General features: G+C 44.0%; 1 protein-coding gene across 4 annotated transcripts in view; it reads right to left on the bottom strand.

Moving 5' to 3' along the window:
* Positions 1 to 18,142, bottom strand: part of LOC105024072 (cytoplasmic dynein 2 heavy chain 1) — a 127,037-nt gene that overhangs the window by 32,416 nt on the left and 76,479 nt on the right. For 3 of the 4 annotated variants that reach the window (XM_029119454.2, XM_029119458.2, XM_029119456.2), the window contains 5 exons: positions 14,732 to 14,797; positions 14,546 to 14,596; positions 11,057 to 11,134; positions 10,329 to 10,460; positions 9,403 to 9,475 (listed from right to left, as the gene is read on the bottom strand). In XM_029119454.2, the coding sequence (XP_028975287.2) occupies positions 9,403 to 9,475; positions 10,329 to 10,460; positions 11,057 to 11,134; positions 14,546 to 14,596; positions 14,732 to 14,797 (400 nt within the window). The remainder of the gene's footprint in view (positions 1 to 9,402; positions 9,476 to 10,328; positions 10,461 to 11,056; positions 11,135 to 14,545; positions 14,597 to 14,731; positions 14,798 to 18,142) is intronic. The other variant, XM_029119460.2, reaches the window with a different exon arrangement.

Here is an 18,142-nt window from a genome sequence, read left to right as displayed (position 1 = left end):
CACCATTCCACAATGAAAAGCTTGTGCCTGATTAGTATTCAGACAGACAACTATGACTCTGTCTGTCCATCTCTCTCTTTTGCAGTGTTCACCTTTTGCTCTGTGGTAATCCTGGGCACGGGCATGACATAAAAGATCAGTGCACATCTGGATGAGGGAATGTGTTCCCTTCTGACAAATTCTGTGTGTGTGTTCTCTAGGGCTGCTGTGTTTTCAGGCCTTCACTCTGTGGCCCTCCTGGTCTTACTGACTGATTGATCAATTTATTGAAACGGAGTATTTAGGTTTAGAAGAAGATAAAAAATACTTTGGAAATATAAGAGCTGGGTATGTGTAACCCTGGTGTAAAAAACGTGTGTGCGTGGAGGAAATTGTGTATGTAGGGGTGACTGTGTGTGTTTGAGTGTGTGTTGTGTGTTTACACTGTGTTTGAGACGGTGGCCGGTCTCGACTGGGATTCTGGGAGATTAGCTCTAAGAGGATTAAAGCCCACGCCTCATTAGCATACTGACTCACCGCCAGGGAAACGCAGTGTATTGAAGCGTGCACGCACGCACGCACGCACGCACACACAAATACACACACAACAGCTTCATCAAACAGTTCACTTAGCGTTCACACACACACACATACACACCATAGGTGGATATGCAGCACCTTGATCAATGGATAAGGCCATTTAAAACACTGTACGTACAGTTCAATGAACAACGTGTGGGACGGCAGATTAGAGCATTTGTCCATAAACCGAAAGAATGGTAAATCGAATCCCAGGGTTGGCAAGGTGAAAGATTGGTTGGTATGTCCTTGAGCAAGACAGTTAACCTTAATTGCTCCTTTAAGTCACTCTGGATAGAAAAGGTTTGATTCCCAGCCTAACGATCTGCTCTGCTTCACGTCCAAATTCAGCCTCAGGCTATGTTCCATTTCAATAATCAAAGAATTGAGTAGTTACCTGGAAAGCGCATGGGGCTTTCTAATGACTACTCTATACAAAAACATTGCCCTGGTAGAGAAGTGCCTCCATTAGCATTAGCAGGCAGTAAAGCTCTGCTTCACAACGTGATGGCATTAGCGTTGCTTACCTTGCCCTGGGTTTGACACACTTTTGTCTTTAGCAGGCTAATAGTACCCTGGATGAACCGCGTCGTGGCAGCAGTGTGCCAGGCCCGGAGGCTAACCGGCCCAATGTGAACACGCAGGGGGAGGGATGGAAGGGGAGGCCAAGAGAGATAGGGGGGAAGCTCGACAGCCTATATCAAGGTTAATTGACACTACAGGTTATGCCGAACTCTGGCTGTGAAGTGTGCAGAAAGCGTGTCTGTGTGAGAGACAGGGAGGCCCATCTCTGCACTCCCTGACAATTGCAGTAGCTCGATGGAGGTAGACTGTTATAGGGTGTGAAGATAAGACACAGTGTGTGTGTGTGTGTGTGTGTGTCTGTGTGTGTGAACCTGACTGCTCTGCGTTGTGTCGGACAGCGCCACGGAGAAACACCCTGCTCATTATCTCCACAGAAGCGCGAAGACAGACGCTCCTTCAATCTATACGAGTCCTCTCAACTCCTCAACCCCTGGCTGCGACGCGACACCCTTCCTCTCAAACAAGGACCTTATCGGAGCGAGGCAGTCAGTTGGCTACAGCCGAGCCATGCAAAACACGCCGCGGGGCAGTCCACCTGGTCTTCACGTTCTGTCGTTTTACTGAACTAATACAGTTTAAACGCTTGCCAAGGACGGGAGCAGGTGAAACGCCATATCAGATATTACAGGACGCTGTTGAACAGGTGAGACGGGAGGAAGGTTGAGGTGACAAAAGAGGACGGCTGGCCTTACCCCAACACAGTGTGAAGATGCAGGAAGGTTGAGTTGACAACAGAGGACGGCAGGCCTTAACCCAACGCCGTGTGAAGATGGAGGAAGGTTGAGGTGACAACAGAGGACAGCAGGCCTTAACCCAACGCCGTGTGAAGATGCAGGAAGGTTGAGGTGACAACAGAGGACGGCAGGCCTTAACCCAACACCGTGTGAAGATGCAGGAAGGTTGAGGTGACAACAGAGGACGGCTGGCCTTAACCCAACGCCGTGTGAAGATGCAGGAAGGTTGAGGTGACAACAGAGGATGGCTGGCCTTAACCCAACGCCGTGTGAAGATGCAGGAAGGTTAAGGTGACAACAGAGGACGGCTGGCCTTAACCCAACGCCGTGTGAAGATGCAGGAAGGTTGAGGTGACAATAGAGGACGGCAGGACTTAACCCAACGCCGTGTGAAGATGCAGGAAGGTTGAGGGGACAACAGAGGACGGCTGGCCTTAACCCAACGCTGTGTGAAGATGCAGGAAGGTTGAGGTGACAACAGAGGACAGCAGGCCTTAACCCAATGCCGTGTGAAGATGCAGGAAGGTTGAGGTGACAACAGAGGATGGCAGGCCTTAACCCAACACCGTGTGAAGATGCAGGAAGGTTGAGGTGACAATAGAGGACGGCTAGCCTTAACCCAACGCCATGTGAAGATGCAGGAAGGTTGAGGTGACAACAGAGGACGGCAGGCCTTAATCCAACGCCATGTGAAGATGCAGGAAGGTTGAGGTGACAACAGAGGACGGCTGGCCTTAACCCAACGCTGTGTGAAGATGCAGGAAGGTTGAGGTGACAACAGAGGACGGCTGGCCTTAACCCAACGCCATGTGAAGATGCAGGAAGGTTGAGGTGACAACAGAGGACAGCAGGCCTTAACCCAACACATTGATGGTCCCCATCAATGTGGCTCCTGACTTCAGATGGGGGAACTGACCGCAAGTCCAGGGAGTGAGAGAGTGATATCTGAAAGATGAAGATGTAGGAGATAGGGGACTGGATACACTAGAGATCAATAGACAATTATAGTGTGCAATAGACCCATTACGGAAACAGACAGACGGAGAAAGACACAGAAACCAGGGAGAGGGGATAGGAAAGTCTGTAAACACTATCACTGTGTTAGACTGATAGCTTTTAGGGATGTGGTCATTTCGTGATAATTCCACATCACTAGGTAACATCAACTGACATTACAGATATTTTTCCCCACTGTCATTAAAGCCAATTTCCTTTCATTATTGCGGGGGATGTGTGGAGAAAGTGCTCCAATCCTCAGTCGTCTTCAGTTGTAGTGGCAATTGTGAAATTTTAACATGCACGGGTCCACACAAACATATTATAAGACCCCCGTTTGCAGTCATTGATAGCGCTGGCATAAGCCTACATGTAATTAGGAAGATAATCATAATGAACAGGCGGCTCATTAGGTAGTAGCAGCCCTGTGTGCCAGGTTAGTTATCTACCGCAAGAGTGTGTGTGTGTGTGTGTGAGTGTGCGTTCCTGCAGGAGACAAACGACACACGGATGAATATATTCATGGAAGAAAATCAGAGGGAGGCAGTGAAGGAGGTAGAGATGGACTGACAAAGAGGGAGGGAGGGAATCACAGAGGGAGAGGCAAAGAGAAGGTGAGAGAGGGAGTGGGTGCTGAGGAGGGGAGAGGGAGACAGTGGGAAGACAGAGACAGAGGGAAAGACATACGGCGATACAAAACTATGACTAAGTACCTTCTACCCCTCTCTACAAATCTTCATAGCTTGATGTTATCGAGTTTTTAATTCGTAGGAACAGACTAAATGCTACGACAGCGTCAATATGCTAAGACTATACATTGAAACGCTGATATCTCTGAACTTTCAACCACACTTCATCGGACTTAAAAAGTGGCACTACACTGAGTATAGCTTTTTTTCATCTTCCTATAACTTACTGTTTCTAGCTCAGTACAGAGTGAGACAAAAATATGGATTCTACTGCAATTACACTGTGAGAATTGCCCATTTGCCAAAAGAAACATAGATATCTTTTGTAAAGAAATACATTTAATAGAATCAAGGATATTGATGTATTCACAATGTGTGTAAACGCGGATGTTCCTAGTCTAGCATTTCCCCAAAGCCAAGAAAAACTAAATACAATACTGTCGAGCTGATACGAGGAATTAGTTACAGCACAACCTCACCCAACAGGCGAGACTAAGAAAACCACCAGGAAATGGCCCAACGAAGGTGGTGTCATGGTTTGTGGTTGTTTTACTGCATCAGCACCTAAACACTTTGCTAGCATTATATGAATCATGAATGCTGCTCTGTAACACAATTCTACAGCGAAATATTCAGTGCTTTCACTGGGCCATTTCAGTATTTTTGGATTTGGGAAATGGGATGAAACAAAAAATTCAGGGAAATAGAAATATATTACATTTCAAAATCTTTCCTACAAATTGTTTAATTCGTTGAGAATAAAATGATGTAACAACTGTCAGTGGAAACCAAAATCACCAACTGATTGAGGGTTGGATTCAAACTCACACCAAAAATCTGAGTAAGCATTTTAAATCACAGGCTGTTCACTTGTGTGAATTTAATCACGGCAACTCATAATGTGACTCAGTAGTGTGTATGGCCCCCACATGCCTGTATGCACTCCTGACAACGTCTGGGCATGCTCCTGATGAGATGGAGGATGGTGTCCTGGGAGATCTCCTCCCATACCTGGATCAGGGCATCAGTGAGCTCCTGGACAGTCTGTGGTGCTACTTGGCGACGTCGGATGCACTCATACATAACGTCCCAGAGGTTCTCAATTGGATTTGTCAAACAGGAACTGCCTACACACTGGCCGGGCATTATCAGGCCGGGCATTGTCCTGCACCAGGAGGAACCCAGGGCCCACTGCACCAGCATAAGGTCTGACGATGGGGCTGAGGATTTCATCCCTGTACCTAACAGCAGTCAGGGTAGTGTTGGCTTGAATGTGGAAGTCTGTGCGACCTTCCATGAATATGCCTCCCCAGACCATCACTGACCCACTGCCAAAGCAGTCATGTTGGATGATGTTGCATAAAGCACAACGTTCACCGCGGCGTCACCAGACACATTCACACGTGTTCAGTGTGAACCTGTTGTCACGTGTGAAGAGAACAAGGCACCATTGGCGGACCTGCCAATTCTGGTGTTCTTTGGCGAATGCCAATCAAGCTGCACAGTGCTGGGCTGTGTGCACAGGTCCCAATAGAGGACATTAGACCCTCATGCCACCCGCATGGAGTCTGTTTCTGACAGTGTGGTTAGAAACATGCACACCAGTAGCCCGCTGGAAGGCATTCTGTAGGGTTCTGGCAGTGCTCCTCCTGTTCCTCCTTGGACAAAGGAGCAGATACCAGTCCTGCTGCTGGGTTGATGAACTTCTACGGCCCTGTCCAGCCTGACCATTACGCCTTGTGTAATGGCCCATCTCCTGGTATCTCCTCCACAGCAAACCTTCCTGCGACGACACGTATGGATGTGCCATCCTGGAGGACCTGGATGGCCTGTGTAACCTGAATGGGCTGCAGGTACCGCCACATGCTACCAGTAGAGACAAGGACACTAGCAAAACTAGAGAAGAATCAGTCAGGAAGGATAAGGAGAGAGCAATAGTCTGTAGCCACCACCTGCCTTGCTGTTGTCTCTCCAGGGCACCTGCTGTGTCACTTTCATTTGCACCAAAACAGGAGACACTGATTCACAATAATTTATGTTCCTTAACTGGACGGATAGATATCCCTGAAGTTTCATTGACTTGGTGTTGTACTGTGATGATTGTGTTCTCTTAATTTTGTTGAGCAGTGTATCATAACCCAGATATAGAGCTCCTATATACTTAAATCAACTCCTAAAGGCAATAATATACTGTACACTCACGCTGGGGTTGTGGGCTAAATGGGGTCAGTATGGAAATGTATGCACTTAAGTCCATCAGGATAAGAACATCTGCTACATAATATACACCGATAAACCATAACATTGTTACCACTGACAGGTGAAGTGAATAACACTGATAATCTCGTTATCATGGCACCTGTCAGTGGGTGGTATGTATTAGGCAGCATGTGAACATTCTGCCCTCAAAAATTGACGTGTTAGATGCAGGAAAAATGGGCAAGCATAAGGATCTGAGCAACTTTGACAAGGGCCAAATTGTGATGGCTAGACGACTGGTTCAGAGCTTCTCCAAAACTGCAGCCCTTGTGAGGTGTTCCCGGTCTGCAGGGGTCAGTACCTATGAAAAGTGGTCCAAGGAAGGAAAAGCGGTGAACCAAGGAAGGAAAAGCGGTGAAGGCTGGCCTGTGTGGTCCGATCCAACAGACAAGCTACTGTAGCTCAAACTGCTGAAAACGTTAATGCAGGTACTGATAGAAAGCTGTCAGAACACACAGTGCATCGCAATTTGTTGTGTATGGGGCTGTGTAACCGCAGACCAGTCAGGATGCACAGGCTGACCCCTGTGACGACTGCTGAAAGCGCCTACAATGGGCATGTGAGCATTCTGCAACAAAGCCAAAATTGTTCAGGAATGGTTTGAGGAACACAACAACGAGTTCATGGTGGTGACTTGGCCTCCAGATTCCTCAGATCTCAATCCAATCGAGCATCTGTGAAATGTGCTGGACAAACAAATCATATCCACCTCACAACTTACAGGACTTAAAGGATCTGCTGCTAACGACTTGGTGCCAGATACCACAGCACACCTTCAGAGGTCTAGTGGAGTCCATGCCTCGACGGGTCAGGTCTGTTTGTTGGCAATAGGGGGACCTACACTATATAAGGCAGGTGGTCATAATGTTATGGTTGATGGATGTATATTGGCCAGTGAGGTCGGCATAACATTACTGTAGCCTCTATGAGTGTGTTTTTCATTGCTGCACCATAGTGAGATAACATCTGATTTACATGTGTGCTGTTATTTTTGGCCAGGACAATCTAGAAATATTATTTCTAATCTAATGAGATTTAACCCAAAAATTACACTCACCTAAAGGATTATTAGGAACACCATACTAATACTGGGTTTGACCCCCTTTCGCCTTCAGAACTGCCTTAATTCTATGTGGCATTGATTCAACAAGGTGCTGAAAGCATTCTTTAGAAATGTTGGCCCATATTGATAGGATAGCATCTTGCAGTTGATGGAGATTTGTGGGATGCACATCCAGGGCACGAAGCTCCCGTTCCACCACATCCCAAAGATGCTGTATTGGGTTGAGATCTGGTGACTGTGGGGGCCATTTCAGTACAATGAACTCATTGTCATGTTCAAGAAACCAATTTGAAATGATTCAAGCTTTGTGACATGGTGCAATATCCTGCTGGAAGTAGCCATCAGAGGATGGGTACATGGTGGTCATAAAGGGATGGACATGGTCAGAAACAATGCTCAGGTAGGCCGTGGCATTTAAACTATGCCCAATTGGCACTAAGGGGCCTAAAGTGTGCCAAGAAAACATCCCCCACACCATTACACCACCACCACCAGCCTGCACAGTGGTAACAAGGCATGATGGATCCATGTTCTCATTCTGTTTACGCCAAATTCTGACTCTACCAACTGAATGTCTCAACAGAAATCGAGACTCATCAGACCAGGCAACATTCTTCCAGTCTTCAACTGTCCAATTTTGGTGAGCTTGTGCAAACTGTAGCCTCTTTTTCCTATTTGTAGTGGAGATGAGTGGTACCCGGTGGGGTCTTCTGCTGTTGTAGCCCATCCGCCTCAAGGTTGTGCGTGTTGTGGCTTCACAAATGCTTTGCTGCATACCTCGGTTGTAACGAGTGGTTATTTCAGTCAAAGTTGCTCTTCTATCAGCTTGAATCAGCCAGCCCATTCTCCTCTGACCTCTAGCATCAACAAGGCATTTTCGCCCACAGGACTGCCGCATACTGGATGTTTTTCCCTTTTCACACCATTCTTTGTAAACCCTAGAAATGGTTGTGCGTGAAAATCCCAGTAACTGAGCAGATTGTGAAATACTCAGACCGGCCCGTCTGGCACCAACAACCATGCCACGCTCAAAATTGGTTAAATCACCTTTCTTTCCCATTCTGACATTCAGTTTGGAGTTCAGGAGATTGTCTTGACCAGGACCACACCCCTAAATGCATTGAAGCAACTGCCATGCGATTGGTTGATTAGGTAATTGCATTAATGAGAAATTGAACAGGTGTTCCTAATAATCCTTTAGGTGAGTGTATAAAACAATTACATAAAAGAAAAAGAGCAAGGTGACACTGGACAAGGACAGAAAGGCAGACACGGTAGGAAGTCCCAGCAGACAGAATAATGTCCTATGTGGAATGACTGGAATGCAAGAGCGCTGCTTTTAGAGAAAATCGTGGAAATTAGAACATCAGTCTTACCACTGGATTCAAGCCAACAGATTAAGGACAAATGAAAAAGACCAAACCAGCCAATTCTATTACAACAAATTAAGGAAAAATGAAAATGAAAAATACAGTTGATTCTATAACAACAGATTAAGGACAAATGAACGAGAAAACTATAGTCCTTAATTTTCTGCTCCCCAGATAAACAAATACTTACAATCCACTACATCTGCATACCAGCACTGAACTAAGGTTACTTAGATATGGTATGCTAAAATCATGATAAAGACCAGTTTCCTTTGTTGGTGTCACCAGCGCAGAACATGATCCCTGATTAGAATTTTTTTTTTAAATGCAGTTGGGCTGTTTACATGATATTCGATAACCAATCAAAACGAAACCTCTCCCAGGATTGATGGTCATTAAATAGCGTGCACTACATGGCACTGAATGCAAGGCAAACCTTGTCAGACCTCAGTGGCTCCACAGTATTACAGCCAATCTGTTCTCCCTCCATGGGGCTAATCGGCCAATCATATCGCTCTGTCCTCCCATCTGAGCCCGCTGGCATAATGAAGAGGAATCACCACACATTCATCAGGTCTACGGGCGCACGCACGCGCGCGCACACACAACTGCCAAGCATGTGGGTATTCGCGTCAAATGAAGAGAAATGGCTGGTGATTAATTTAGCACGCTTCGTCCCCGGCGCGCTTTCGACACGCTGGCTAGTGACAGATGTAACTAACGACTGTGTATTAATCACCGGACACTTTCCCCATTGTTCCTGCATCGGGCAGCTCCGTACACGGACGCCATCAGTGTCTCCACCGAGCGAGTCTCTCCGAGCGGGTCTCTCTGAGAGGGTCTCTCTGAGAGGGTCTCTCTGAGAGGGTCTCTCTGAGCGAGTCAGCTCACGTGTTTCCGCAAGTCTGTCGGCCGCTTCTCCGCGCATGTGCCGCGGTCAGAAATGGATAGTGCTGACTCGCGCCGTCCCGTCTGCAGATCGATGTGCACTGAGGAGACACGGGTCCAATGCAGTTGACTGCTGCTGTGTTTATTTGGCGTCTCGTTAGGACGGATTGATCGGCGCTAATGATGACACCGTTACTGGCCAGGCAGATTTATGGCCGACGTAAGACACGTACCTCACAAACGCACACACACACACTCACCAAGTGCTTGAGAGGTAAAGGTAGCCATGGTGCTCTGTAGTCTATCTGGCCTGATGGCCTGAACCAGTAACACCTGCAGAGAGAAAGAGAGGGAAAGGAATGGAAATGAATTAGAATGAGGGTTAATAGGAAGCTATCTGGGAGCACATTAAAGACCACAGGTACCCAGATTTTCTGTCCACCACTGACTGGAACACACACAGAAATATTTTCTGTGACCTGGCCCGTCGCCTGTGCAAACACACGCAAAATAACAAACGCATCTACCGGGATTTCATCAGATTTTAGACACCCCCGGAGGATAGACAGTGTCACTTCCTTTCATTTGTCCTGCAAAGCAAATTCCTAGCTCCCAGCAAGCAAACTTTACTTGGGAGAATACTAAATACATTTAAACCCTGCATTACTGGATCCCTGCCATCTGTGATGCTAGCTGGCTAAATATAACGAGGGACTGTTGTCGATAGCAAAGTTATTTGACCATAAACAATTTACTTACCTAGATTCTTTTCACCGTTTTCATACGAATCACATGTAGTGAATGATGAAAAAGGGCTATTAATATCACTTTTGTCCATATAAGCTTGTTAAGACACGTTCAGAATATCACATTCCTCAACACTTTGGCGCATTACATGCAACAGCCTGGGGAATGGGGACAAGTTTACAGTGGCAGAAATGGCCATTCTGTCAAATATGTATTGTCTCGCAACTTTTTTTCTGCAGCATGTTTCTGGGAGTAAGACATCCAGTACTGACTCACAGCATGGGTTGTGCTGAGTCAATTGAGTGCCCATACTGTGCACGAGAGGGAATTACTTTTCTTCTATGTCAACCGCCCATGGTTGGGAATCTTGTGTAAATGACAAATCAAAAACGCTGAGAAAGACATGATGACCTGTGATTAACATTAATTCAAAGATCACCTGCTGGAAGGGTGTGATTTTCTTGGCAACAGAGGGCGGGACTTCCTGTTCACAGGTGGAGCTCCGTGAGAACGAGAGCCAAAGGTCTGAATCACTCAGACACAGCGATTGGTACAGGCCCGGGAAGGTACTCTGCAATGACACACAACAGAGAACAACTCTGGAATAAAAGGAGAATGCTGTAAAGCTGAAGATCAGGGATATGCAATGTTAACATATTCCTTCCTTTTCATTGGTGTATGTACATGCAGTTCAGAAACCTTCACCATTTGGGTGGGCGGTATGGACAGTAGAAATGGTATTGATTTATCAGAAATGATGCAATACTTGAATACATAATGATTTTTTGTAACTTTTCTATCCTTTTCTCTGTTAATTATATTGTGCTTTATTGTATAAAATTGTGAAATTTGGCCAATTCAGAAACACAGCATGACCTAGAATAGTTTTTTCTTCTTTCTTTCCCAGCACCAAAGAGCTGTTGAAAAAATCACCCAGATTGTAATTGTTATAATGATTAGTCTACTTCAGATTATTGCATCTTTGGATTGACATGAACAGATTGATGATAGGCATGTTGCACCAAAGTAAGAGGCAGATGACTGCTTTGCTAATCTTTCAATTAAATATTATTACTTTATTGCTTATTTATTAGGATAATGAATTACCACTGACTTAGAGACACACAGTTTCTACAAAAGGTAATCATAAAGCCCTGATATACCAACCTTTAACATGGCTACAGCACCAAGTCTCTCTTGATCGATCCAGGAAGGAATCTGCTCCCGCAAAGACTTGTGGGTATCCTGCAGATCCAGAGGGTCAGTTCGGAGGAAAGGATGGGGAATTGAATGTCAAAAACACACTATTTTACTATCATTATTACTATAAGAAACACGCTACTCTGTGCACAATTATTAGGTAAATCCTATTCCTCAAGATTAATTTTATTGTTGAACAAACACAATGCTCTAAAAAATTAGTTTTGATCTTTATCAGGGGAATACATAAGTATGCACAATTATTAGGCAACAATTAGCGTGCAGAATTATTGGGCAACTAAATTACAAAAATTATTTATCTCACTTGTTTATTCTCAATTTTTACCATAAGTGTAACAAATAAGTAACACAAAATGAATATTAAATTACATATTCAGTGACCGATATAGCCACACTGCTGTTCAATAACTGCCATGAGTCTTCCATCTATGGAGTCTGTCAGTTTCTTGATCTGTTCACGATCAACTTTCGCTGAAGCAGCAACCACAGCCTCCCAAATGCTGTTCAAAGAGGTGTATTGTCTTCCCTGGCTATAAATCTCATATTTGAGAAGGGTCCACAAGTTCTCAATAGGATTTAAGTCAGGTAAGGAATGGGGCCAGGTCATTATTCGGACATCATTGAGGCCCTTGCTTGCTAGCCAAGCAGTGGAGTGCTTGGATGCATATGATGGAGCATTGTCCTGCATAAAGAACATGGCCTTCTTGAATGCTGAGGACTTCTTCCTGTACCACTGTTTGAAGAAAGTTTCTTCCAGAAACTGGCAGTAGGTATAGGAGTTAAGTTTCAGTCCATCTTCAACCCAAAAAGATCCAACTTCCTTAATTCTTCTTAATGATAGCAGCCCATACCAGTACCCCTCCTCCACCTTGCTGGTGCCTGACTCGAAGTGGTGCATTGTGTCCATTAGTGTTCCAGCCACGGGCCCATCCATCTGCTCCATCAAGAGTCACTCTCATTTCATCTGCCCATAAAACCTTTGGGCAAAGAAATACCTGAAGACAGATTTTTCAATCTATATGCTTCAACATGTGAATCTTATTCAGTGGTGGTCTTCTTTCAGCCTTCTTGACTTTGTCAATGTCTCTGAGAACTTGACACCTTGTACTTCTGGACACTCCAGGTAGGTTGCAGTTCTTGAATATGGTGGCACTGGAGGATAATGGGTTCCTGGTAGATTCATGTTTAATTCTTCTGAAGTATTTTGCAGTTAATTTGCCTCTTTTCTTCTCCATGCATTTTTTGCACCCCAGTTGACTATACGCAACAAAAAGTTTTAGTGTCCAGTGGTCACGCCTCAATAGTTTAGCTATTTCAAGAGTATTGTATCCATCTGAAAGGTATTTTACAAATGTTTACTTGACAGTGTCAGTTTGCCCCATTTTACCTTAAATCATGAAGCTGCCTAATAATTATGCACACCTTGATATAAGGTGTTATTCACTGTTGCCACACCCTCCCTCATTACACAAATACATATCACCTGAAAATTATTCAATCCAATGAGCATTCAAGTTTATATGGTTTGGAGTTGGAAAATGTGCATAGAAATTAAAGCTGCAAGCAGCATTGAGTGGGTTTCAGCAAACAGCACTTGACATACTTATTGCACCATTTGCGCTGAGAAATACATATGAATGCATTAGTACCAAATGTGGCATGGATTTTTTTTCAAACTGTCCATCATGGTGAACTTTAAGGCTTCCAATGGCATACATTTTATTTGTGAGATTACCTTATATACCTCTTTTCAGACTTTTACTCACACCGTGAACAATGTGAGCTTGCAAATGTGGACAACTGAATGGCGGCACCTTGTGATTCATTGGAAATTGCTTGGTCCCATTTGGTCGTTTCATGATTGTAAACAAACCTACCAAATTGAATTATAATATTATTTTTGGGGTATGAGTTGTGTGCTAATATGTGCAAAAATAGGCCCTGCACATGTTCGTTGGTCAACCGCGGCGAGGTTCTTTCACAAACAGATTTAATTTATATAAATGTAAAGATCTTCATAGGTAGAGGCAAAATATGAAGTAACATTAAGATTGGTCATTTAGGGCTAGATGAATAAAGTTTGAGCATTTTTACATATTCAAAATGGAGTTAATGGGTTCCAATGGCAAATATGTTCTACGTTAGGAGATGGAGTTCACAACCATCTACTAACGAGCATCATAAGGATGCATATGTTCAAAAAAATCTATAGTGCCACTGTGTGGCACAACAATTAGACACTTTGTCGATTAGACGAGAATTAGACACATATTTGTCTAAAGACTGTGAAGTAAAAATAAAATCTGATTAAACGTGTAGGAATTCTGTGCCTATATGCGCAAAACCACACATCTATAAAAGTTCATAGGTCAATAGCGGCCATGTTTTTTGTCTTACTGACCTGGTATATATACATTTTGAAGACCTTTGACCAAAGATGCCACATATTAATTGAAGTGCCATAGGAGAAGTGTTTTAAGGGGTTTTCAAAAATTCAAAATGGCCAAAAAAACATAAAATGAAAAGTTAATGGATCCCAATTGCAAATATGTTCCATGAGAGGAGATTAACATATCCATTTCTTTTCAAGGCTCTAACTGAAAAGAGGTGAGCGTGGTGAACTAGCATGTGAAAAACCTCAATAGCGCCACCATGTGGCTGATAAAATAATATTGCAGTCATTTTTGTCCTATCATCTTTGTCAACATTAAAATTATAATATCATTAACCTTGTAGTCCATAAATGTGCAAAAACCAATATTTATTGGTCAATAGCGGCCATGTTTTTTAACATACCTGCCTGGCTTATATAGCATTTGACAGCGTTTATCCTTAGATGCCAAATACAAAATTACGTGAATATCGGTCACTTGGTGCCATAGGAGTAGCGTTTTAAGTTTTTTTTCACAAAATCCGTAATGGCGGACTTTATGGGATCCATTGGCAAAAATGTTCCTAGTGAGGAGATAGACCTATGTACCAATTTTCAAGACTCTAGCTCACATGGGGTGGGCATGGTGAACTTGCAAAAAGTGTAACTTTGGAGGCTTATGACAGCGCCACCGTGAGGCCAATTTGCATGGCATTGCATCAGAAGTTGTGGGCCATGGGTCTGTACTACCGTGCAAATATGGGCCCTTTTGCGCCATTTTATCTCATGGGAATCTGCACCTTAAAACGGCAGACAAATAATAATAATAACGCCAACAAAAACAATAGGGTTTCACCAGTGAACTGCTGAAATCCTAATAATAATATGATCAGAATACTCACTTGCCTAATAATAGTGCACGCAGTGAATCTTACTATCAAAAACACTATTTTACTATCACTATTACAGCATCATTCCCATTTCTAACCATTGAGTTGGAAATAGCTTATTTCCTCTGCTGTTTTCAATTTTCACAGACACACCAACACTACTGTTGTACGTACCGCCTTTCTCACTGTGTCCCCTACAATAAGGCCAATGAAGGCATCCCACTCCTGTGGAGGAGTCCAATAAAAAGAACAGTGTTAAGATGAATAGGAGATTTTACGTAGACAGGACCTTCTGAAAAAGAGTTAAAGGGTACTGGATGTCTGATAGTGATCATGTTATGAATGATTATGACAACTTACATTCTCCTGGAAGAGGTCTGGGTGCATCCCTCGGACAAAATGCATGGCAAACATTAGCTGGTCCGCCTGCAGAGAACCAAACAAAGAGTAACGTCTGAGATAAGGGAGGAGACGAGTGATAAAGACAGCGAGAGAGAGAAGGGAAAAGAGAGAGGGAAATGGCTGGTTATATACTATACAGATAGAGAGAGATAGAGACAGGAGGAGGACAGTGAAGAGGCTATAATAAACTGTGCAGTAAAAAAATATGAGTGGAGGCGAAGACAACAGAAGCAAAGATGTGAGGAGAGATACAGGGGGGAGAGAAAGATAAAGAGAGAGAGAGTATACAGTGGGGAGAACAAGTAATTGATACACTGCCGATTTTGCAGGTTTTCCCACTTACAAAGCATGTAGAAGTCTGTAATTTTTTATCATAGGTACTCTTCAACTGTGAGTGATGGAATCAAAAACAAAAATCCAGAAAATCACATGGTATAATTTCTTAGTAATTCATTTGCTTTTTATTGCATGACACAAGCATTTGATACATCAGAAAAGCAGAACTTAATATTTGGTACAGAAACCTTTGTTTGCAATTACAGAGATCATACGTTTTCTGTAGTTCTTGACCAGGTTTGCACACACTGCAGCAGGGATTTTGGCCCACTCTTCCATACAGACCTCCAGATCCTTCAGGTTTCGGGGCTGTCGCTGGGCAATACGGACTTTCAGCTCCCTCCAAAGATTTTCTATTGGGTTCAGGTCTGGAGACTGGCCAGGCCACTCCAGGACCTTGAGATGCTTCTTACGGAGCCACTCCTTAATTGCCCTGGCTGTGTATTTCGGGTTGTTGTCATGCTGGAAGACCCAGCCACGACCAATCTTCAATGCTCTTACTGAGGGAAGGAAGTTGTTGGCCAAGATCTCGCGATACATGGCCCCATCCATCCACCCCTCAATATGGTGCAGTCATCCTGTCTCCTTTGCAGAAAAGCATCCCCAAAGAATAATGTTTCCACCTCCATGCTTCACAGTTCGGATGGTGTTCTTGGGGTTGTACTCATCTGTCTTCTTCCTCCAAACACGGCGAGTGGATTTTAGACCAAAAAGCTCTACCTTCTCCCATTCCTCCTCTGGATCTTCCAGATGGTTATTGGCAAACTTCAGACGGGACTGGACATGCGCTGGCTTGAGCAGGGGGACCTTGCATGCGCTGCATGATTTTAATCCATAACGGCATAGTGTGTTACTAATGGTTTTCTTTGAGACTGTGGTCCCAGCTCTCTTCAGGTCATTGACTAGGTCCTGCCGTGTAGTTTTGGGCTGATCCCTCACCTTCCTCATGATCATTGATGCCCCACAAGGTGAGATCTTGCATGGAGCCCCAGACTGACGGAGATTGACCGTCATCTTGAACTTCTTCCATTTTCGAATAATTGTGCCAACAGTTGTTGCCTTCTCACCAAGCTGCTTGCCTATTGTCCTGTAGCCCATCCCAGCCTTGTGCAGATCTACAATACTATCCCTGATGTCCTTACACAGCTCTCTGGTCTTGGCCATTGTGGAGAGGTTGGAGTCTGTTTGATTGAGTGTGTTGAAGTGTCATTTATACAGGTAACTAGTTCAAACGGGTGCAGTTAATATAGGTAATGAGTGTATAACAGGAGGGCTTCTTAAAGAAAAACTAACAGGTCTGTGAGAGCCGGGATTCTTACTGGTTGGTAGGTGATCAAATACTTATGTCATGCAATAAAATGCAAATTAATTATATCATACAATGTGATTTTCTGGATTTTTGTTTTAGATTCCACCTCTCACAATTGACGTGTACCTATGATAAAAATTACAGACCTCTACATGCTTTGTAAGTAGGAAAACCTGTGTATCAAATACTTGTTCTCCCCACTCTATATCCCCTATTCTGAAGCTAATAAATGCTGAAGATGAGCCGTTTATGACACACATGCGCGCACGCACGCCCCTCATAGATGCAGAAGGACGGCGGTTCGGAGCGAAGCGGAACCATTTATTCTCACCAGCTTAAACCCACCTGCACTCTCACATCTATCTCTCTATATCTACAGACATACACACACACACACACACACACACCTGCTATCTGAAATGTATCTACCCTGGCAAACACACAGACACACTCTCTCCATCCCATTCCTCAGTGGGATTTGACACATTTATATGACACACACACACACAGGTAGATACACGCGCAAACTGCTAACGCTTATTCTTTTTTTCCAGGGCGGAGCGTTATTATTCAGTAACAGCTTCCTGACAGAGACACGGCCATACCCGGCACATTAAGGACCGGCAGAGTTTAGAAGCTAACCTTGACACATCAGCTAAACCAGCGCATTAACTGGCCCATAACACACGGCCTGTGGTGAATACTACAGATATGAACCGATGGCCTTCACCACTTCCTGGAACGTACCGCCAGAGAGAACTTTTTAGCTCTGCCACTGTGTCAGGGAACCACGACAAGGTCACCGTTCAGACAGGGTGACCGCGCAAGACTCCTCAAGCCAGGTCAAAGTTCAGTGCCGTCACACACCCCGTTTGAAGAGTTGTTAATGCACTAACTTATCACTGTACCTAACTACTTCACTGTGGATAACAGCTTCTGATGTGGGACTTCAATGGAAACGTTTCAACACTGACAAGATTCAAACGATCCAAGGGTCCTGGTCATGCAGACACTTAGAGGTACTAAAAGCGTCTCCTCCTCCCAGTCAGGCTGCCAATAACTGTATAGACAGAGACACCTGGCCAGCTGCATCAATTAAAAGCAGCCCTCTTAAGAAATGTAAGAGTAGAGAATTATCTGGTACTAACTTCTTAATCACCAGTTATATTAAGTTGGGTAATTTTCCCACCTCACAGTAAACTGTGACAGATGACAAAATTAACTACTTAGCGGCATTGATTTGACATTCATATTGTTTAAGCATGCCAGATTGATTATTCTGTTCTGTATATGGTGTCTCTCACCAAAATACAATTCGATTCACACTTCTTGACAGTGCATCCCATATTCATATGTAAATAATAAAGTGGCACAATTGTGAATAAGTGGAGTAATAAAATTACTCTAATATTCAAGTGGACAGGCACATTAACAATAATTCCTCTATATTTAAGCCCACTGCTAAGAATGAGAAATGTTACACTGACCAGACCACATTAAATAGATCATAAACTCCCCAAGGACAAGATGACATAACTCTCCCCTACAGCAAATTGTTGTTCAATTTATTTTCTCCTACACTTAATCAATTCTATCTTTTTGGGTTCACAGTTGTTTATTTTAAATGTACATATTAGTTCTTCCTATTAAACGTCCTTGCTGACATCTGACTCCGGTCTTTTCGTTGTTACAGCCCTCCTAGTTGGGCCTACTAAATGCCAATC

Source organism: Esox lucius, chromosome 1, assembly GCF_011004845.1.
Source record: "Esox lucius isolate fEsoLuc1 chromosome 1, fEsoLuc1.pri, whole genome shotgun sequence".
Lineage (NCBI taxonomy): Eukaryota > Metazoa > Chordata > Actinopteri > Esociformes > Esocidae > Esox > Esox lucius.
This window is presented reverse-complemented; position numbering and strand designations above follow the sequence as displayed.